At 38.3% G+C, this 23,166-nt stretch overlaps 1 protein-coding gene across 5 annotated transcripts in view; it reads right to left on the bottom strand.

Moving 5' to 3' along the window:
* PBX3 (PBX homeobox 3) overlaps window positions 1-23,166 on the bottom strand; it is a 219,887-nt gene that overhangs the window by 11,401 nt on the left and 185,320 nt on the right. For 3 of the 5 annotated variants that reach the window (XM_055351924.2, XM_055351925.2, XM_063696779.1), the window contains exons 5-6: window positions 20,379-20,514; window positions 6,575-6,637 (exon numbers count right to left, since the gene is read on the bottom strand). In XM_055351924.2, coding sequence (XP_055207899.1) covers window positions 6,575-6,637; window positions 20,379-20,514 — 199 coding nt within the window. The remainder of the gene's footprint in view (window positions 1-6,574; window positions 6,638-20,378; window positions 20,515-23,166) is intronic. The other 2 variants (XM_004048613.5, XM_019034165.4) reach the window with 1 other exon arrangement.

Below are 23,166 nucleotides of genomic sequence, written 5' to 3'. Positions count from 1 at the left end.
CCCGTCAGCTTTTCTTTTTTAAATAACCAACTGCGAAATGCTTACCAAGCATCTGCTATAGTCAATACTGTATCAGGTGCTGTGGGGAAATGAAAAAATAAACACATGGCCCCTGCCTGCCTGGACTTTACAATCTGGTTATAAAAGCAATGCTATCCACTCAAAATAATTAGCAAAACTTGCAAGATGGTGATGATCTCATGCTGAACCGTAGAGCGGAGACTCTAAAAGCAACAGGGATTTGGAGGAAGAGACATCCTAGCAGGTCTGAGAAATCAGAGGAGGCTTCTGAGGCAAGGTCAAACTTGAACGGGACCTCTGTTTCAATCCAATTCAATTCCATAGTGCTTTTATTGAAACTGCACAATTCAGAAGCAGAAAACTCCAATAGCTCGTGTGGCCACAAATAAGCCAAAAATGCAAGCCTGCCTCCCTCTCCCTGGACCACTCCGAGATCCCAGAAACTTTTTATCTCTTCTGTAACTTAATTCCCTTTTCCCTTCTTAACCTCTAAACCCCCTTTTTATAGTGACAGAGGGAAGAGAAACCTATTCTACAGAAAAAGGAGAGGAAAGGTAGCATCTGAGAGAACATTTCTGTAGGGGAAGGAGCGGGCAGTGAGATGGGGAAGGCATTGGTACCTGGGGAGGAGCAGGAGCAAAGCACCTGAAGGGCTGGTGGGGTTCTGGCTGAGGAAGAGGAAGGGGGAGAAGCTCTGGGCAAGGGAAAGCCTGAAGAGGGGCTCGCAGGTTCTCCCCAGGTGTTACTGCTGAGTGCAGGGGACAGAGCTGAAACGGAGCCTGAGATCTGTAGCAGTGGAGTTCAGAAAGGGTTCCAGTGAGGCTGCCCTCCCATCCATGTGCCTGTCCAGGGTCATTGGTCTGCACATTTTTGCTGTGCAAAATTCCCCCTAAATTAATTTTAAAAAATCATGGACCCTCTCACACATTTTTCCTTCCTTATACATTTTCTAAGTTGGCATCTACAATTTTTCATAAGTCTACATAGTTGTAAACAGTGTTATTCCAGTATGTCATAAATGTTGACATCTTAAAATAAAACTGTAACACTATTCTTTAAAATGAATCCAACCAAATATAAATAGCACAGCAGTTTGATACCCATTATCCATTTAAAAAATACATAGGCCAGGCATGGTGGCTCACCCCTGTAATCCCAGCACTTTGGGAGGCCAAGGTGGGCGGATCACGAGGTCAGGAGATTGAGACCATCCTGGCCAATATGGTGAAACCTTGTCTCTACTACTAAAATACAAAAAATTAGCCGGGCGTGGTGGTGCACGCCTGTAGTCCCAGCTACTCAGGAGGCTGGGGCAGGGGAATCGCTTGAACCGGGGAGGCAGAGACTGCAGTGAGCCAAGATTGCGCCACTGCACTCCAGCCTGTCAACAGAGTGAGACTATGTCTCAAAACAAACAAACAAAAAAAATAAACTTGCTCTTCAAGTCTAAAATTTTATGTTCTTCTTTTTGTTCTTGAAAGTGTATTTCTAGTTCATTTCTCTCCCATATTAGCCTAATGCAATATACTTTTATGCTCTACAAAAGGAATATATGGAAATTGAAAATTTGAAATTGTTTTTATTTCCTGTAATTATAAGGCTCTACATATTTAATATTTCCTTCTGGACTAAACCATCATTATAGTTAGTTTAAAACTAATCAAAGCAATACAAATACTTATTTTGATAAATAAAAATATACTTATTTTGACCATCAAATGTAGGTTTCATCATACATGCATTTCTTAATTGGGAGTGGGGTGGTTGTACAGTGCTGATTAAAGGAGGTTTGGTTATCACCAATATTTCATAATGTCTCTTGTTGGGCACCCAAGAGGGTCTCATACTTCGGGGCAATGAACCAGGTGGGAGTATCCCTTTCTTTCATAAAGTAAGAAAAGGGCAGGAAGGGAAAAGAAAACCAACACAATGCTTCCATCACAGCCACTTTCTGGGGCAGGTGGATGTAGGAAGGCGTACACATATACGTAAAGAAAGCTGGCCAGTGAAAACCTTGAAACCGTGCATACCTGAGTCCTCTTTGGAAAACCTTCAGCTCCTCTGTACAGTATGCGCCCCCCAAGTTTGCAGAGTGCTGCCTTAAGTGTTCAGGCTAACTCTGGTTACATTTTAACTTCTCTATGTGAGCACAGCATGGGAACCCCTCATACTGGGTATGCGTAAAGACTTTTTTTGGGCTAAAAACAGGACTCATTCGGGTAACAACTTCCATGTGTCACAATGACCTTTTGTAGCTACACAGACAACAAATCTGTCAGCTATAGAATCTTTTAAGTTCAGATTAAAGAAATAAACCTAAGGGGGGTAGATACAGTTTACTTATTATTTAGCATAACCTTTCTGGAGAGTAAGCCAGCAAACATTAGCATACCCTTTGCCCAGATTACTAAAACTTATCTTGAGAAAATATTTACAGATAAATGTACAAAGATACCCACCACAGTCCTACTTTTTTTTTTTGAGACAGGGTCTCGCTCTGTTGCGCAGGCTGAAGTGCAGTGGCACAATCACGGCTCACTGCAGCCTCAACCTCCCAGGCTCAAGAGATCCTCCCACCTCAGCCTCCTGAGTAGCTGCGACTACAGGTGCCCATCACTATGGCCGGCTAATTTTTATGTATTTTGTAGAAACAGGGTTTTGCTATATTGCCCAGGGTATTCTTGAACTCCTGAGCTGAAGTGATCCACCTATCTCCCAAAGTGCTGGCCCCTCAGTCCTACTGCCCCACCATGCCTGGCCCCTTAGTCCTACTTATTAATAGAAAGAGAGAGAGGTTAAATTTATAGCACATCTTTGTATAATGGAATCTGATCATTTATTAAAGATCATATTAAGGGAAAATATTCACTGACAAATCAAGGGGAAAATATTCATTATATACTATAAAAAAGGAAGAAAGGGCATTTTTTTCTTTTCATACACCATGAGTCTTTTTTTTTATTTTGGTAAAAATACTCAAACACTGACATACATAGATGTAGGTATATACACAAGCACAGGAAAAATGTACTAACATGTGACTATCATGTACAGTGGGGTTTATAAGTAATTTCTGTTTTTGTGTTTCTTGTGTTTTCAGGTATCATCCAAATTGTTTTCAGATCAGCAAGCATTAGGATTTTTTAAATTAGAAAAATATACATTTTAATGAATAAATTAGAAACAACAGAAAAAGCACTGGAAAGTCACTTAACAATCTTTATGAGTTTAAGTGCCAGGCCTTGTGCTGGGACCCAGAGCTATACGAGTGACCAATCCCATTCCTGTACTCTATCTGAAGGGCATGGTTGATAGGTTTGAGAATTCTTAAAATAATTAAAATCAAACACTTTGTAAATCTCAAGCCACTGAAATTTCCCAAGCAGCTTTGCATTTAAGAAAAATTCCATGTTCAAAATAAAAAGCTAAACCATCTATAATGTCTCTACAGTCACTGAAAGCCAATTTATTAATTAGCTTTAATTGTATCTTATGTTTCAAACTTTGTCACTACATTTATTGATCGTGTTAATAACAACATTAAATAAAAGAGAAAAATTATTACTTAAAGGCCGCCTCCAAGAGGCAGAAGTGCAGAACTTTGTAGTTCACCCTTGGTGTTGCTTCCGTGCATAAACTGCGTCAGGGAGAGGATCTGCACTTGTTTGGAAAGAAGCAGCTGACACTAAAACATCATTATTGAAATTAACAAACTGAAAATTTATGAAGCACAAATCTTAGAAAAATTTTCCATTGTGTTTCCCCATGTTTACTTGTGATGCATACTTTATGTACTGTGCCTAATTAAATGTAACAGATTATGAAATGTTGAAATGCTAAGTCATGTATAATGGAACACGGCAGCATATTTACATGGTAAACAATTTTACCTCTAACAAACAGTTTCTCCCTAATCAATGTTTTCATCCCCATTATGTGATTCAATTTGAAATGAGGGATGGAAGCCAGATACTGTTCAATTTTTAAAGTTAATGGTGTTAATAAATTCTAAATTTCACACCAGTCTTCTCCCTCCAGAAGGTACGGGTTGGATACAGTTTCTATAAGGACAGAAAGGCTGGGCACGCTGGATACACACACTGTGTGCATTCCTCTAAGAACTCAGAGGACAGCTGGATAAATGGGTTTGAGAGCCAAACGGACCTGTGTGTAAACCTCGGCTCTGCAATTTCCTGCCTATGTTACCTTACACAACTCATGCCATCTAAGGTTCTCCTTTCCTGGTCTACAAGGTGGGATAATGATATCTCCTTCTCATGGGGCTGTTGTGAACATTAAATGAGATGGCATGTTAAATATATAGGACTGTGCCAGGGATGTACCAGGCACTCAGTAAATGTTAGTTTCCCCTTTTCTTAAAACAAATCAGCAACAACAAAACCCTCTGAAGGCCAATGGCATACACACCATGCTTGCTTCCTACAGTGCCTAAAGTCAGGACCCCTTTTCCCAGGAGCTTCAAGTTCTGGGCAAGCTGGTCCCTGCTCCCAGTGCTGGTGAGACACTGGCAAGAGGGAACAGGCAGCAGCAAGAAGGGAAAAGGAGGTGAACTCCTGCATACCTGAACAGAATAAAATTCCTACCACAGAAGACCAAGAGCTCCTGTCTGCCACATTCCTGCTGGGCTATTGTTCTGCACAAGTACCTGACGGCACTACCTCTATCCCTTCTCATCCCTGCCCCAACTAAGCAGGACGATGCACTGGACCTAGAATTTGCAGGAAACCTGAATTCCAATGCCACTTGTGCCTGTATTTAAACAGTGGCCATTTGCAAAGGGCTCATTATGAGTCAGCTCTGTACTAGGAACTTTGCATGTATTATCTCATTTAACTGTTACAAAAACCCAATTCTACTGAAGCAAAAACTGAGGTCAGAAAGTTTATGTAACTTGCCTAGGGTTACAAAGCCCGTTTCATTATGTCTTACCTGATAAAATTTGTTTTCTCTTAATACTTAAAACAAGTTTCGAAAATTATTCTTTACTCAATTTCATTTCTTTTTCATTGTATTAAATGGTGAGGTCTACAAACCTATATTCTACCTTTTCAATGCAAAATATTTCAGCTCCTTCATGGTTAAAATGTGGGCTAGCCCAAGAATCCACACAATTTTTTTTCTCTTCTAAGAAAATAAGTTGCAAATTTGGCCAGGCGCAGTGGCTCACACCTGTAATCCCAACACTTTGGGAAGCAGAAGTGGGTGGATCACCTGAGGTCAGGAGTTTGAGACCAGCCTGGCCAACATGGTGAAACCCCGTCTCTACTAAAAATACAAAAATTAGCCAGGCATGGTGGTGCACACCTGTAGTCCCAGCTACTCAGGAGGCTGAGGCAGGAGAACTGTGGGAGAACCTGGGAGGTGGAGGTTGCAGAGAGCCAAAATCAGGCCACTGCACCTCCAGCCTGGGCAACAGAGCAAGACTCAGTCTCAAAAAAAAAAAAAGAAGTTGCAAATTTATAACAACTGACTTGAAAATCAACTTTTGGAAAACATCCCACTTTTAATGGGAGAACCGAACAAATAGAAATTCAGTTTCCATAGCATTTGAAATAATTTAAAACAGATTCACTTGTCAAGTACAGTATTTTTTTATCTGAGGCTGTGAAAAATTTTATTGCCATAATGTGCTGACACCCTTACAGTTCAGCTTTGCCCTTTCTACTCTGCATGATAGACTGATAACTGCTCATGACATTCACAAAGAGGCTCATCTGCAAAAGTGTATAAAACGTCAGCCTTGCGGCCACAGTACATAGAAAATGGATGACACTGTTCAGCTCCCTAAAACACGTGCTGAGGGGTGCCTCTAAATTACCACAGACAACATTTACAGTTAAGAGTTTTTTTTTCTTTAAAATTATTTTTCCTCATTAGAAAAAAAAATGTGGTAGGTATACAACTCAATAGTTTTCCTTCCTAGGCTCTATGGAAAGCCTCTTTGACAGATTTTGAAACACTGACATCACAACTGTGGAAATGCCTCCCATCAGCTACACTGAAAGGTGGAGCCATCTCCCAGGCAACACAGCCGCATCCCAGAATGAATGCACAGAGCACTCCAAATAATGATGGGCCAGACTTTTTGTCCTGAGAAGTTTCACGTAAATCTAGTCCCTGTAAATAAGAACATCAACATGCATTCAGTGTCCTATGAAAAGAAATCCTATAGTCACACCTCTTGTTTAAGGGAAACGCTTATTTATTCAACCACTACTCCTTACCACATACCCACTGCAGTTTTCTTTTCTTTTCAAAAATCCAGAAAACTTTCATTTAATTGTTAAAGTGGGTATACCTATCCTCAAAAAGCATAGTAAGCTTTCAACATATATAATTAATTCTCATCAAAAATGAATCTCATGCATTTTTGGAGTAAAGAATACTATATATATATATATATATATATATATATATATATATATATATATATATATATATATATACATGGTAGGCCCATCAGAGACTAAGAACAGACACACCCTCATGCCCCTCCCTGGCTCTCACCTTCAGGGAGCCTGTGAATACTTACCACGCTAGTTTGCTGGATGTCAGAACCTTTGCTCCCTCTTTCTTTTGGATCCTTTACAAGACTCTGTATGCTCGGCAAGAAAATGTAGGTTGAATGGATGACAACTGGCATTTAATGAACATTCCTGAGATGCCAGGCCCTGTACTAGGCACTCTTCATACATGACTTCATTAACCCCTGAATCCCCTGAGCAAATTATCATTACTCTCATTTTATAGATAAAAAATGGACTCATTAAATAATTTGCTCAAGGTCACACTGTTACTGAATAGTGCTGCAGCAGAGTCTGAGTGACTTCTCTGCCTTCCTACACACAACGTAGGTCATCTGAAGTTAAAGTACCAGTTTATCAAAATACATGATAGGAAAGGACAGCACTGGATGGGTGCGGTGGCTCATGCCTGTAATTCCAGCACTTTGAGAGGCCGAGGTGGGAAGATTGCTTGAGCTTAGGAGTTTAAGACCAGCCTGGGCAATGTGGTGAAACCCCATCTGTACAAAAAATACAAAAATTAGCCAGGCATGGTGGCTCATGCATGTAGTCCTAGCTACTTGCGAGGCTGAGTTGGGAGGATCACTTGAGCCCACGAGGCAGAGGTTGAATTGAATTTTCAGTCTTTTGCTATTATAAAGACTGGAGCAAGAAACACTGTACATAGATAATGTGTTTGTAGATTAAATTCTTAGAAATGGACCTACTGTGTGCGTGTATATATATATATATACACACACACACACACGTATATACCTGCACATATATACAGATATGTACAGTATATACATACATACACATACCACATACACATTCATGTATATATTATATATAAAGCTATAAATTTCTTTCTAAACATGGCTTTAGCTGTATCCCATGAGTTTTGGTATGTTATCGTTTCACTGTCATTCAGTTATTTTCTAATTTCTATTGTGATTTCTTCATTAACCCAGCGGTTATACTGCTTAATTTCTAAACATATGGAATTTTATTTGGTTATCTGTTATTTTCTAGTTATCTGTTTGTGATTTCTAGTTTGATTCCACTGTAGTCAGAAAACATACTCTGTTTTAAACTGTTTAAAATTTATTTATTGAGAAGTACTTTATGTCCCAGAATACAGTCAACTTTCAAAATGTTCTATAAGTGCTTAAAATTAGAATGTGTATTCTGCAGTTGTTGGATGTAGTGTTTCTATGTATGTCCATTAGGTCAAGTCTGCTAATTGTGGTGTTAAAATCTTCTATATCTGTGCTACTCCAAAGTGTAGTTCCAGAACCATCAGCATCAGCATTAATCTGGGAGCTGTAAATTGCCAGCCCCACTGCAGACACTTTGAATCAGAACCTCTGGGAATGGGGCCCAGAAATCTATATTCTAATAGCTCTCCAGATCACTCTTATTTATGTATGCTACAGTTTAAGAAGCACTGTTCTATGTCCTTACTGACTTATATGTATGTGTCTGCTTGTTCAGTTACAGAAAAGTGTGAAAATCTCTTATAATGATTTTGAATTTGTCTATTTTTCTTTGAAATTGTGTAAGTTTTGCTTTATGTTTTTTGAGCTTCCTTGAAGTGCTCTTAATCTGATATTATTAGATCAACACAAACTTTCTTTTGGCTATTGTTTACATTTTTTCATACTGTTATACTTTCTATGTCCTTATATTTTACATATGTCTCTTAGAGAACACATAACTAAGTTTCATTTGTAAATCCTGACTCTATTACTTAGAGTATTAAATTCACTTACTTTAATGTGATTACTGACATATTTAGGTATAAACCTATCATCTTACTAAGTACTTCCTATTTACTTCCTATTTGTCCCACTTACTATGCATTTTCTCTTTTTTCCTTGCCATCTTTTAGACTGCTTATTTTTAAAAAAATTATTCTATGTCTCTGTCTCTCTTTATTAGTTTGGAAGCTATATACTCTTTACTTTTCTTTAAGTAACTACCCTAGAGATTTACACTTTTCTCGACTATTCAATTCTAACATTAATTGGTACTTTTTCACTAATTGGTACTTTTGCCATCTTTCCCGGAAAACGTAAGAGTTTTAGAACACTTACTCTCCTCTCATAACTTATAAGGCATTATTATTGTGTATTTTAATTCTATACATACTGTAAGCAAAATAAGATATTATCTTTATTTTAAACAGTACTATTCACTTAGATTTACATACATATTTATCCTTTTCTTTGCTTTTCTACTCCTTCCTATATCTCCTCCCCTGTATCTGTAATCTTTTTATTTCTGTCTGAAAACACATTTTTTGTATTTCCTTTAGAGAGAAAATGAGAAAAATTATTTCAATTTTTGACTGAAAATTTCTTTATTTCACCTCCACTATCAAAGGACATTTTTGGCAGGTACAGAATTCTAGGCGGACATTTAATTTGATTCATCACTTTAAAGATATCACTCTACTGTATTATGTCTTTATTGTTTCAGTTAAGAAATCAGCGGTCATTGAATTGTTGTTTTATTGAAGGCAGACTTACTTTTCCCTCTGGCTGCTTTTGTTTCAACCATGTTTAGTGTGGATTCCTATTTATTTATTCTGTTTGGGGACTGGTGTTCTTCATGAGTCTAGGGCTTGGAATTTGCTACGGGTTTTGGAAAGTTTTCAGCCATTACATTTAAAATACTGCTTCTGACCCATTCTCACATTTGCTTCTGGGGCTCAATCACATTTATATTAGACTTTCTTACTGTATCCTCTATGTCTCCTATTCTCTGTCTCCCAATTTTTCTATCCTATTGTCTCTGTATTCTTCAATATCATTATTTTCTTGGGACTCTTCTTCCAGTCCACTGATTTTCCTTTCAGCAATGTCTAATCTGCTTTTAACCCAATCCACTGGGTTCTTAATTTTGATTCTAACATTTTTATTTGACCCTTTTTTTATGGTTTCCAATTCCCTGACAGAATTGTCCAGTTTGTCTTTCCCCCATTATAGATATTAAGCACAGTTATTTTATAGTCCATATCAGATTCCTTTATTTCCTATACTGTTGTGAGTCTGTTTCTATTGTCTGTTGTTTCTGCTGGTTTCTGTACCAGAAACATTGTCATTTTGTCTTGTATATCTGTTTCTTTCTGTGATTGTGTGCCCAGTTTTTTGTTTGTTTTTGTTTTGTTTTGTTTATAGAAACAACTTGAAGCCTAGGATGCTGCTATCTTTCTCCACAAAAAAATTTTGTATTTGATTTCTCCAAGCACCTATGAATAGCAGCAATCCAATGTCAAGGAATAAGGTATTCTAAGGCAGAATAGCAGATCTTCCATTAGGGTCTATTTCTGATGCACTCACTGCTAAGATGTAGCCCAAAGCAGTTTAAGTCCTAACCCAAAGCAAAGGGAAAGAGGCAGCATCCCTTAGCAGGTCTAGACACCAATTCACACCTTTTTACCCCTGAAAAGTAAAGGGGTCTAAAGCCCTGCTTAAATTCTCAGCCTCTTAACTATTACCTTAGAATTGGCAATGGAATCAGGGAAATGTCGTTTCCCCCAGCCTTATTTTCTCATTATCTGCAGGTTCCCTGGGCAACTTCATCCATTCCCAGGGCCTCAACTAGGAACTTAAGTGAATGACCTCCAAGCTGTATCTTTAACCTTGACCTTTCTTCTGAGTTATATTTCCAAACTGAACATTTCCCAACAGATCTGAAGGCAATGTGAACCTAGCATAACTGCTGCCAAGCTTTAATGTCCCCTCCATCAAACCAGCTTTTCCTTATGTGTTTCCTGTATCAGTTAATAATACCACCATCTTCAGTAAATGTCTATGTGCTGGACACACTGTGCTAGGCCTTGAGAATATAAGGGTGAATAAGATAGCAGTTCTGGCCAAAATCGAGTTTACCATCTATCAGGGGAACAGCATTTAACAAATCATTGTTCAGTTACAATCATGGGGAAAAGAAGTTATGAGAATATACAATGGAGGATAGGAACTAGAGGTATCAAGGAAAGCCTTCTTGAAGAGCTGACATTTGAAGTGAGCTTTGAAGGAGTAGAAATTAATAAGACATCTGTATGTGTTTGGCAGGGGGCAGGGATAAACAATTCCAAGCAGGAGAAACTGCATAACAATAATTACTATTATATCTTCACTTACTCTGTGATAGGCACTCTGCTAGGTGCTTTACACATGCTTTATCTTACTGAAACTCCCACAACCCTAGGAAGTACATGCTATTTTTTTTTTTTTTCTTTTTGAGACAGAGCCTCACTCTTCTGCCCAGGCTGGAGTGCAGTGGCATAATCTCGGCTCACTGCAAACTCCGCCTCCTGGATTCAAGCAATTCTCCTGCCTCAGCCTCCTGAGTAGCTAGAACCACAGGCATACGCCACCATGCCCAGCTAATTTTTTGTATTTTTAGTAGAGACAGGGTTTCACCATGTTGGCCAGGCTGGTATTGAACTCCTGACCTCAAGCAATCCGCCCACCTCAGCCTCCCAAAGTGCTGGGATTACAGGTGTGAGCCACCTTGCCTGGCCAGTACATGCTATTTTTATCCCAACTACACACTTGAGAAAAGGAGGCACAGTGAGGTAAAATGACTTGCCCAAGGTCACTGAGCTAATAAATTGGGGAGGAGTTGGGGTTTTAGTTCAGGCTTGTCTGAGTCTTCACAGTCTGTAGCCTTAAGTCTTATAATAAAATCCCCCACCCCCCACATAATAACACAGGCTCCAGACTTATTAAACTGTTTTCCTAACATATCTGTTTTTTGCTTCTGAGTTTCCTCTGCTTAGAATATCCTTTCTCCCAAAGTCTTATTCATCCTTCTCCAGGTTCTACACATCATCTTCTCTAGAAGGTCTTTCCTGATCCTCTCAATAGAAAGTAAACCCCTCTTTGTACTATATTCCGCACATGGCATCCATTTGTGCCTGTGTGCTTCTTCAGGTAACTTTTATATTCTGTCAGTAACACATCTCTCTGTTTCCCCCAACAAATTCAATATTTCTTGGGGAGAAGAACCCTATCTTACTGACCTTTCTTTGCCACAGTTCCAGGCATAGTGCCTGACATATAGTAGGCACTAAGTACCTATTGAGCAAATTAAGAAAATAGCCAAAAATCCTGGTAAGTACCTTTGGCTAGATCAAATTAACTTATTTAAACTGTAGTTTCTACTCTCAAAACCCACACTTATTTTAGAAAAATGTGTTCTCCACATAGCTGACAGAAGAACTGGGAGAGAAATCAAAAGAGAAGAAACAAGGAAAGCCCAAGAGCATCTCTGGAGAAGGTTTCTGGATGCAAACATCACAGAATCAACAGAAGTGGGAAGCCAGGAGGCTTGAGCAAGGCGCCTGTTCTGACCAGGTATCTTCACCCTTTGGACTACATTGTCTATCTTCTGTTCACTCCTCCCTATCCACTCTCTACCCTGTCATGGGCCCCAGGAGGCTGCCCTGGGTGCCCTCAGGCTTCTGGCCAATAGTAGCCACTGGCGGCAGATGGGAAGGGAGAAGAGTGAGGTCACAGTATTTGTTCCCCTGACTCCTGCACTATAAGGCTGCCTTTTTTCAGGTCTCAGTCACTGGCCTTCTCCACACACCTCCTCTGTCTTGAGATCTACTGACCCTTCCCTCATCTCTTCAGGCCAAGTGGGTAACAGAACCAATCACTAGCATTATCCTTTGTGGTTTCCCTACACTCTGCCCACACTATTGTAAACAGTCACTTGCTCAGTGACCTTGAGCAAGTCGTTTTACCTCACTTATAAAGTGTCCTCCAATTATTCCAGTTTGAGTGTGACATCTGTTTTCTGCTGGGACCCTGGCTTATATATTGGCCTATTAGCCTCAAATGCCTCATGGAAGCAAGGCAGCAGAAAGGTCAGACACAGTGCTGAGACTAGCATGAGAAAAACTGATAAGAATACTCAATTGGAAAGAAGAAGAGAAGGAATAGGTAAAAGAAGGCAAAGGGGACAAAAATGGAGGAACCACAATTCTGATTATGACTTCTTCCAGGTATAGGGAAACTCAAAAACCCTAAATCTAAGCTGCAAATTCTCTCTCCTTTTTTTTTTTTTTTTTTTTTTTGAGACAGTCTCACTCTGTAGCCCAAGCTGGAGTGCAATGGCATGATCTTGGCTCACTGCAACCTCCGCCTCCAGGCTCAAGTGATTCTCATCCCTCAGCCTCCCGAGTAGCTGGGACTACAGACGTGTGCCACCACGCCCGGCTAATTTTTTGTATTTTAGTAGAGACGAGGTTGCCCGGGTGGTCTTGAACTCCTGAGCTCAGGCGATCCACCCGCCTCAGCCTCCCAAAGTGCTGGGATTACAGGTGTGAGCCACTGTGCCCAGCCTGAAAATTTGTCTCTTTATCCTTGTTTGGGTATCATATCAACTGAGTGTTACAGATTTCCTCAAAATAGTCAATTCTAAAATAAATATAATACCTGACATCACTGGAGCAAGCTTTAAGCACCACACCAATCATGGTGCTGATTGTTTGTAGAGAACAACAGCAACAAAAAAATCAGAAGCTTCCCTGTTTTCTTTAAATCTTGCAGATATGCCTCATCTGTACTTGGTGCTATAGCATCCTCAAAGCTCCCATTTTTTACAACCTGCTCTTTTATTCTCTGCGCACTGTTTAATGATGTCCCACCTCCACTGGGATACACAATCAGAGCTTTTAGAACAGAGAGTCTGTAGCCTTCTTTTAAGACATGTGAAAGAACCGTTTTAACAAAATAGCTGCCTTTTCCTTCAACTTGTTTCTGGTTTACCAACTGCATACTTGCAGTAGGAATCTACTTCTGCCTTCTGTCTACTGCCAAAGCAACTGAAAAGGCCTTTATGTATAGCTGAAAAAAAGTACTGTAATTTGATAGTCATCTTCTTTTTTCCTGCTCTAATTATTATTTTAACGGGCTTCTTATTTTAGTAGTTTTTTTAATAAGGAAATCTTACTTACAAATTTTAATTAGCTTACTGAATATTCACTGCTTTGGAATAAGTAGTTTAATGAGTAAAGAGACCTCAGACTACTAACTAGCCTAGAGTCTCTAAAGTAGCTTAGCGGGAAAATGATGCACCCCTAGTGATATAATCCAAGGTCTGTGCCTCACAAACCAGCACTCTGCAGCCTGGGCCCTGGGGATGAATGAATCACACTGCCTCTTGCAAGAAAAAAAGTAAGACTTCAGTTTCTCCCCTTTTATTAAGAATATCTGTGTAAAAATCCCCAAGTCCCCTACTCACTAAGGCTTGTGACCCTTGTCAAATCACTTAATTTCTCTGAACTTCAGTTTCCTCATCTGTATGGGTTAGATTGTGATGTTATTTATATTAGACTATTATAAAAGCAGGTCTTATTTGCCTCTTTAAGAGCTCTAAAATATGTTGGTTGAGTGAATAAATACCATTTCTGGTTCTCATTTTTGTTTTTAAATCAATCCTTTCTTTACAGTACATTTCAATTACAGTAGAAATGAAGAATAAGTTAATATTTTTCATTCTAAAAACACCTAGCAGAGAAAATACAGCCAGTTACTCAAATTCAAAATTGGAATTAGGAGAACGATGAAGTTTTTTATGGCTTAGTAACTTGAATAATCAATGTAAATTAGCTCTATTCCAAAAAGTAAAAGTATATTAATATCTGCTCTACTAATTAAGAGTATGTGACAATTTAAGTATGATTCTCAATGCATATGACATGTGAAATAGTTTCTTCTTTTGTCAATTTTCAGGGTGTTAGGTAAAAGAGGAACTCCCTTTTGCTTACTTAATCAAAGCAAGTCAAGAAATCAGAAATTTCAAATTCTGGTTTAGCAAATCTCTTTCTCACATATTCTACATCCAACTTATCAGGAAACCCTGTACCTTCACAATTTATCCAGAACCCAGTCACATCTCATCATTTCTATCACAAATACTCAATTAAGTGAACACTCAAGTGTACCCCAACTGACAGCTCTGCTTTCCCTTGCCTCCCAGGGTCTAATGTCAGTACAGCTGCCATGGTGATCCTATAAAACTTCAGTCAGATCCATGTCACTCCTCAGTTTCCCATCTCACAGTGAAAGCCCAAGTCATCACCATGGCCTAGAAGGCCCATGAACCATTTATTTGGTCCCCAGCATCTTTAACTTCATCTCCTCTACTTGCTCCCTTGCTCAGGGCACTTCAACCTCAGGGCCTCTGTACTTGCTGTTCCCTCTGCTAGAATGTTCCTCACTGATTATCCACATGACTTGTCCTTCATCTCCTTCAATCTAACCAAAAGATACTTCCTCAGGAGGGGCTTTCTTTACCACCCTATTAAAAATTGCATCCTCTAACCACTTCCCTCCTTCATTTGTCAAGAGCAACTATCACTTTGTAACTGACTGTCTTGTTTACTTATCTGTATATTCCCACAAAAATGTAAGTTCCATGAGGGCAGGCTTGTTTTTGTCATGAAAGTAAACTTTTTAGTCAAATAAAATAAAAATATACAAAAAAGGGCCACACATCATAGGTATAGAGTTTAATGAATTTTCATAAAGTGAACATACCCATGGAACTAACACTTAGATCAAGAAATAGTTCTTCCTCCTTCCAATCACCATTCCCCCAAAGATAACTATTAATCTGATTTCTAACCCCCAAGGTTAATTTCGCTTGTTTTTCTATTTTTTATAAATGAAATCAAGTTTTTCCATTTTTTATAAATGAAATCAAGCACTTCTTTTACTTAGCATTATGTAGTTACATATAGTTATAGTTCATTCATTCTCGTTAAATAACATTCCCAATATACATAAATATACCATACTGGTTTACCTATTTTCCTCTTGATGGACGTTTGCATTGTTTCTAGTTTTGGCTATTATGAATACTGTTACTAAGGATATTCCTATACATATCTTTTGGTGAGTATGCGTACACATTTCTATCAGGTAGGACATGGATCTGTCTGGTTAAGTTCACTGATGTCTCTTTCATCCCTAGCACAGTATTTGGCACATAATCAGCATTATTCAATAAATGTTTATTAAACGAATGGAAACAGTCTTTTTAAATTCTGTTACTTAGATTTAATAACTGACATGAGACTTCCTTGCCTTATATATGCAGGTTTGTAATGCATAATAATTAAATTAATCTCTGTAAACCTGCCACTAAAATTAAGAAAGACTGTTAGTAACACTGAAACTCCTTGATTGTTCCTTCTTGATCCCATCTCATTGGATTCTTTTTTTTTTTTTTTTTTCTGAGACAGAGTTTTGCTCTTGTTGCCCAGGCTGGAGTGCAATGGCACGATCTTGGCTCACCCCACAACTTCCACCTCCTGGATTCAAGCAATTCTCCTGCCTCAGCCTCCCGAATAGGTGGGATTACATGCATGCACCATCACACTCGGCTACTTTTTGTATTTTTAGTAGAGACGGGGTTTCTCCATGTTGGTAAGGCTGGTCTCAAACTCCCGGCCTCCCAAAGTGCTGGGATTACAGGCGTGAGCCACCACACCCGGCCCTTTTTTAATTTTATCATTGCCTTTCTTTCCTTTATGTTTAACCATATATATGTCTCCCCTGACAATATGCTGTTTAGCTTGCTTGGTTTTAAACTTCCTAAAAATGTTATGTTACGTGTATTCTCCAATTTGCATTTTTCACTCAACATGAATTGATACTTGTAGATCATTCTTTTTCCATTGCTGAATAGTGCTCCATTGTGGGATTATAATACAGCATATTTATCCATTTCTCCAGTCCGTGGACAAATGGTTTGTTTCAAATTTTTTGCCATTTCAAACAATGTTACTATGAATGCTCTTACCAGTGTTTCCTGAAATACAGACAAGAGGTCTTCTAGAAATTGTGGGTTGAATGGTATATGCATGTTCAAATTTATAAAATAATGTCAGAAGTTTTCCAAAGTGGCTATATCAATTTACATCCCTACCACCAATATTATAAGGGCTCCTACTGCTACACATTCTTGGTAGCAGAATGTGCCAATCTAGGAAATATAAGTTATTCTACTGCAATTTTTAAATCATATTTTCCTGATTCCTAGTAAGAATGGGGATCTTTTCATAAATTGACCATTTCTATTTTTTCTTCCATGAAATCCATGTTTGACTCTTTTGCCTATTTTTGAAATCGGTTCTTTGTCTTTTCTTATTAATTTATAGGAGTTCCTTATATATTTTGGATTTTAATCCTCTGTTGCTTATACACTTGTAAATATCTTCTTGCAGTGTGTGGACTGTTTCTACAGTTTAGAAAATATTTTATTTGAAAATAATTTCAAATGTGAAAAAAGCTGCAACAATAAAAATAGCATAAAGAATATTTGTATATGCCCTTCCCCTATTATTATTTTTCCCCATTTGTTTTATCTTTGTGGGCACTCATGCTCTGTGTGTGTGTGTATGTGTGGTTATATACACACACACACACACATATACATGCAAACACACATTTTCTTTTTTCTGAACATCTGAGGCTAAGTTATACACATCATGGTCCTTTACCCCTAAGTCAGTCAGTGTGTATTTCCTAAGTCTAGAGAGATTCTCTCACATAACCATAGTACAATTATCAATTACAATTTATTTCAGTAAATTTAACCCAATAATATCTTTTATGGTATGGTTTTCCCTACAGTACAGAATCCAGTCTAGGGTAAAGTATTGCAATTACTTGTCATATCTCTTTAGCTTCTTTTAATCTAGAACATTTCCCTGGCCTTTCTTGGACGTTTTTAAAGAACAATGCTCCTTCCCCGCTTTTGTCTTCAATAGAACATTCCTCATTTGGGATTTGGCTGGTGTTGTCTTGTGATTAGACTCAGGTTATGTTCTTGGATGAAATACTACACCCAATGTCCGTCTGCTCCTCCTTGGTGATGTTGATTCCAATCACTTGGTCAAGTTTTTGTCCCATTTCTCCACTCTACTATTACTTTTTTTTTAAATCTCTTGTAACTTTAAATGGTCTATGGAGAGACACTTTAAGACCATGTTCTTCATCTAAATTTTCCTCTAGATTTAATATCTATTGATAATTATATCTGATCCAATCTTTACTGAATAGTTGTATCATGTTGATGTTTTCAGTCTTTATTAAGTACTTTGATAAACAAAAGTTCTACCATTGAATCTACCAGTCTTTTCTTTTGTTCCTTACACATTTTATGTCCTGTTTAAAGAATTCTAGCCTGCCCTCACAGCACTAAAGATATTGCCTTACACTTCTTCTGAAGTTTCCCTATTATTATTATAAGCAGTTGCAGTAAATAATAAATCAGAGTTTCATATAATCTAAATCTAGTAAAAACAGTGTTATTCCAGTTGCCTGTTTTCAGGGGGCTTCAATATTTTTAAAGTTGGTTTTCTCTATGAACAATTTCTAGATTCTAAATTTAATTGTATTTCAGTATGATTTACATTTTAAACAATATTTTTTCTCTTTTGAAAGTAGTTAGCCAGGTGCAGTGGTTCATGCCTGTAATCCCAGCACTTTGGGAGGCTGAGGCTGGAGGATCACTTGAGGCCAGGAGTTCGAGACCAGCCTGGACAACAGGGTGAATCCCTGTCTGTACAAAAAATTAAAAAATCAGCTGGGTGTGGTGGCGTGCCTGTAGTCCTAGCTACTCAGGAGGCTGAGGCAGGAGGACTGCTTGAGCCCAGGAGTTCAAAGTTACAGTGAGCTGTGATAACATATCCCTGCACTCCAGCCTGTGTGACAGAGCGAGACCCTGTCTTAAAAAAAGAAAAAGCAAAAGCAGTTGACCTGTCAGGCCTAGAACAGAAATTCTTTGCTTTCACTTTTTAAAAACTTAAACAAAAGGCCATTAATTTATAAGCATAACTTATTTCTGAAATTCTGTGTTTGAAAGGCTGACCTGGAAGAAACAAGGTCAGAAAGTTTGCTTTTTAGACAGAATAACAGAGCTATATCTATATTATTTCTACCTCTGTACCTTTTTCTCAGCAATTGCTAAAAAAAAAATTCAAAACATAATAAAGCTTTTTTCCATAGAAAACAAGTGAAATAAATTTAATAATTAACTGTTTTTAAAAAAAAACACACTGGTAAGTGGGTTCCTAGCCTATTTTAGAAGTTAAAACTCCCTAGTTCAGAACAGCCAGAAGGAAACCTTTTTATCACTTATTCCACAAGTGTGTATTGAGCACACTCTACACTACACACAAAGTGTGAAGTACTACAGCTAATGAAAACTCCAGATTCTATTGTTTTTGAAATAGATGATATTAATCTGTTTTATTCTCTAATGGTGCATATACTATAGAATTGTTTTTTAAAAAAGAGTGGCAGCAAGAAAATGCTTAAACTCATCCACAAACATTCAAATTCTAAGTCAGAGAGTGGTTGTGAGAACAGGAAAACCAGGCGTGGCATTATCATCTGGTGTTCGGCATGAACCTAATCCTTTCACTAATGTTCAGGGAAAAGGCACTCGCCATAAAATCCTACTTGAAACGATTCTTCTTTTAATTTTGTCTTCTCTGGCTAACCCGGCATATCATATTATTCCTCCATATTTCATATGGAAGTGAGTAACCCAGTTAGTAATGTTTTATATAATATATGTCTATGTAAGCTGGTAATCCAAATCAATTATATTCCATTTCTAACTGCGTAAAAAGAAATCAAGATATACCATTTCGTAAGAGAAATGACAATAAACCTTGAATGAAACCTTAGTTATGAATCAAAGTTTGCTCTTGAGCTTCTACAGAAAATAATGCCAAAAGAGGAGCTGGAAATCATCTTACACCCAGGCCCTATTCCCTCAAATAACAATGACTTCATACACTGATATGAGACCCTCATTGGAACTTGAAAGGGATCTTTAGTATCTTGAACTTTATCTACAGCACGAGTATTTATTTAGAAACTACTTTTAAAAGTGGTTTCATGTGACCCCTAGTGAACACTGAAATTTTTGACAAGCGTCAGCTTTTCCTTAAGTTTCACTACAAAAACTGGTTGGTAAACTACTGCTTTTGCATGCTATAAAGAAATGCTCTTCAAATGTCAATCTATTAACAATAATATGAACATTTATATAAAATTGTATTTTAGAGGTAATGCTAATACGATATATTTATGTTCTAAAGAGGTACACTTGTTTGTTAATTTATTTGTTTCCAATCCTCAGTCCAAATACCAGTCTATCTGACTAAAACTAAATGTATTTTTGTTAGAAGATGACAACTAACTTCAGGGTCAGAAATTATTACAAATAAACATTTTTTTAAAAACCCCAAAATCAGAAACCCTGAAAGCATGAATTTAATTCTTGTGTTTAATGGATAATAAGGAAGCAAAGAAATCCTTGGGATTCAAACATTGTAGTATGTTACCAAGAAAGGGCCTGGTGAATTCCTCAAAGCTTTCACCAAAGAGTTATATTAAATTTCCTTTTGGCAACAAATAAATTGGTTTCTTGCTGGTAGAAGCTTAGGTCAGTCAACTAAATCAGGGAAACCAGGAATACATGCCATTTACTGGAGAGTCACTTAAGTGTAAACTGCGTCTCTCCCCATGGCATGTTTATGTCCTCTCTAGAGAAGATTCACACTGGGGAATGGGGGTGGTGGTGGTCTTGATTCTCCGCCACTTACAGTTTTTAAAAATTATCTAAGGTTTAAAATCTTGCCTAAAACTGTGGAAATATCTACATTTTCCTTATATCTTTTTTGATGATAGAACATTTGGATATGAAATTTGATAATAATGCCCTGAGGAAGGAATGAGGTTCCTGTCTCCACAGGGAACAAAGACAGACCCACGGGTCCTTTCTCACCTGTGACACTGTGATGCTGCATTTCTTGGCCAGCTCCTCTTTGGCTTCTTCACTGGGGTAGGGGTTGCTGAGGTGTGAGTAAAAATATTCATTCAAGATTTCTGTGGCCTGTTTACTGAAGTTACGCCTTTTCCGTCTATGACAAGAGTGAAAGAAAATAATTGCAGTTACAATCAGCATTAACCTAAGAGGGATGGGTTAATTAGGATGATACCAAAAAAGTAGATTTCTCTTTTTAAACATCCTTAAGGTCTAATTTATTTCTGTGATATTATACGTTATGTTCTAGACATCCTCCAAGGCATTATCCAACTCATTTTAAGATGTAGGATCACTGAGAAAAATACCAGACTATGAAGCACAATTATTGTGCTTCATTCTTTGAAGACCTAATATTTTAGATATTCAATGAAGATCCAGTGAGAACAAACACGGTCTATCAGAGAGCTTACAGGGAAGAGGACTGGGCAGAGGAAGAGTTCTGAAACAGAAATATCTTGTCTAAAGGGTTAGAGCAGGTTGGGGCACCGTAAAAGACAGGGAATGTGTGAGATGAGTCTGGAAGGATGGGCAGGGGGCAGATTACAGAAGCTCAGTGGAGCTATAAGAATTTTTGGATTTTATGCTGAGTGCAATAGGAAACTATTAAAGGTTTTAAGTTTTATGTTTTTAAAAGATCATTCTGACTGCTGAGAATAGGTGGAGGAGGGCATGAAAGGAACTGCAAAGCCCATTTTAGGAGATGATTGCACTGGTCAAAATGAAGATGATAGTAACTTGGCACAAGGTGAGAGCAATGAAAACAAGACTCAAGATCTACTTGAAAGGTAAAAGCAATAGGACCTGATGATGTATTGAATGGGAGGAGTGAGTGAGGGAGATAGAGAAGGAAGTTTAGGAAAAAAAAAATGCATCGGGAAGGATTTCTAGGTTTTTCTGCTTAAGCAACTTCCTGGACTGAGGTATGATTTCCTTCACTAGGCAAAGAGGAGAGAACAAAAAGCTATCTTTTGTTTTTGTTGGGAAGGGGGTAACAGACTTTCAAAAGATCAACCATTTATTAACGACATATTTCAAGTAGCAAAAATGTCATTTATATTTGGGTTTTGTTATTAAGATTTTAAAGAATTCCAGCCTGAAAATTATCATTTGTCAGAATTCACTTTCAATTAAGTACTCCAGTAATTAGAAAATACCTTCCCCAGATAATTTTCTTAATACTTTCTTCCAAGTAATCTTAATTCTTCTCAATTGTGATATCCCACAGTCAGAAAACACAGAGTCAGTAGGCTGTTGTATAGGTATGCACTCTATGAGATTCTTCTAGTCAAAATGGTGTCATTCATATGGCAGGTTAAGTATGTGATCTACATTTCAACATTAAGGGAGAGTCAAGGGAGCAAGAAATCTAGGTCTGATCAAAACAACTCAGGTTTTAGTCCTGAAATGTCTTAATTTCAATAATTTTTAGGAGGGTTAAACTATTGTTTTCTAGAGGATGAAGATGAGATTCAAGATCTATTTGGGGATTAAAATCAACAGGATTTGATGATGAACTGGATGGGGAGGTGGTAAGGGAAGACAGGGAAGGAATGGAATGAAGACAAATACACCAAAAAGAAGAACAGGAGTCATGTTGCTTGAAAAGGACTGCAAAGAAGGACTTCTTTGCAGGAGTCATGTGTTGCTTGAAAAGAAAGACAAGGTCCCGAGGTGAGAGCACACTGAAGAGGTACACTCTGATGAGTAGGTGCATGGGTAATGTCTAGACTAGATACTGAAAATGTCAAATTTATGGACATTATCTGGCCCATAGACATTATTTATTGAGACCACACAGTAATTACCTGCTCATAAAAATCTAGGTTTCTGACTTCTTATGAAAAATTGGGATACCAACAGTACTGGGCCCACGTTCTTAGAAGGCAGCTCTAGGTTAAAGCTGAGTGATAGCTGCCCCCTTAGATATGCACCTGCCTGCTCCAACCCTCCTTGTCCCTCCCTGTATCCCTGCTCCAGCCACTCCACTCAATTCCACTATATGTAAGCAAGCTCCTGGCGCCCAGGAGCAAGGCCCAGGGTAGATGGGAATAGATGACACAAGTGCATTTCTTTGGGAAATAGCAACGTGTGAAAGGAGGATCAAAAAGAAATATATCTAGAAAAGCAAAGAGAAGTTTGGCTCACATCACTTTTGCCCAGGGGTGGTTTTTAACAAACTTCAAAACACCTCAGAGAACAAACGGAATAGCTCACCGGACATTCTGGCTGTGTCCAAACTACAGCACTTCTACTGGAAGAGGAGACGGACCTACACAAATTTATTCTTAAATGTTTTGCATTGGTGCATGCTTCGTCTTGTCCAATTATGAAGCAAAATGAGCATGGGAAGTCAGAGTGAGCAAGGGAATCATATATCTGACTGAGCATGTTTGCCTAGAGCAGAGCCCCTTGCCTTCTCAGTGCAGAGGGCTTGCTGGGAGGCACTACAAGAATAGATGGAACCAAAGCTCAGTATTTGCATTCACTTGAAGGCACAGGAGAGAACTTGGTCTTATACGTTATTTATTTTTTAGAAAGCATCCTGTAGAAAATGCCCATTAAGCATTTCCCCTCAGTTTCACTCCCCCAGGGTTCACCACACTCTAAATGGCTATGCCTCAGGCCAGTGTGCAGTGGCACATCAGTCCAGGCCTGTGTTCCATCAGCATCACAACATTACTAACAGCAATCTCTACGGGAGAAGAGACTCTGCTCCAAGCTCTGCCACTCTCTCATTCTGGCCCTG

The sequence above is a fragment of the Gorilla gorilla genome, chromosome 13, assembly GCF_029281585.2.
Source record: "Gorilla gorilla gorilla isolate KB3781 chromosome 13, NHGRI_mGorGor1-v2.1_pri, whole genome shotgun sequence".
Lineage (NCBI taxonomy): Eukaryota > Metazoa > Chordata > Mammalia > Primates > Hominidae > Gorilla > Gorilla gorilla.
Note: the sequence above shows the minus strand (reverse complement) of the source record. Positions and strands in the feature narration are given on the sequence as shown.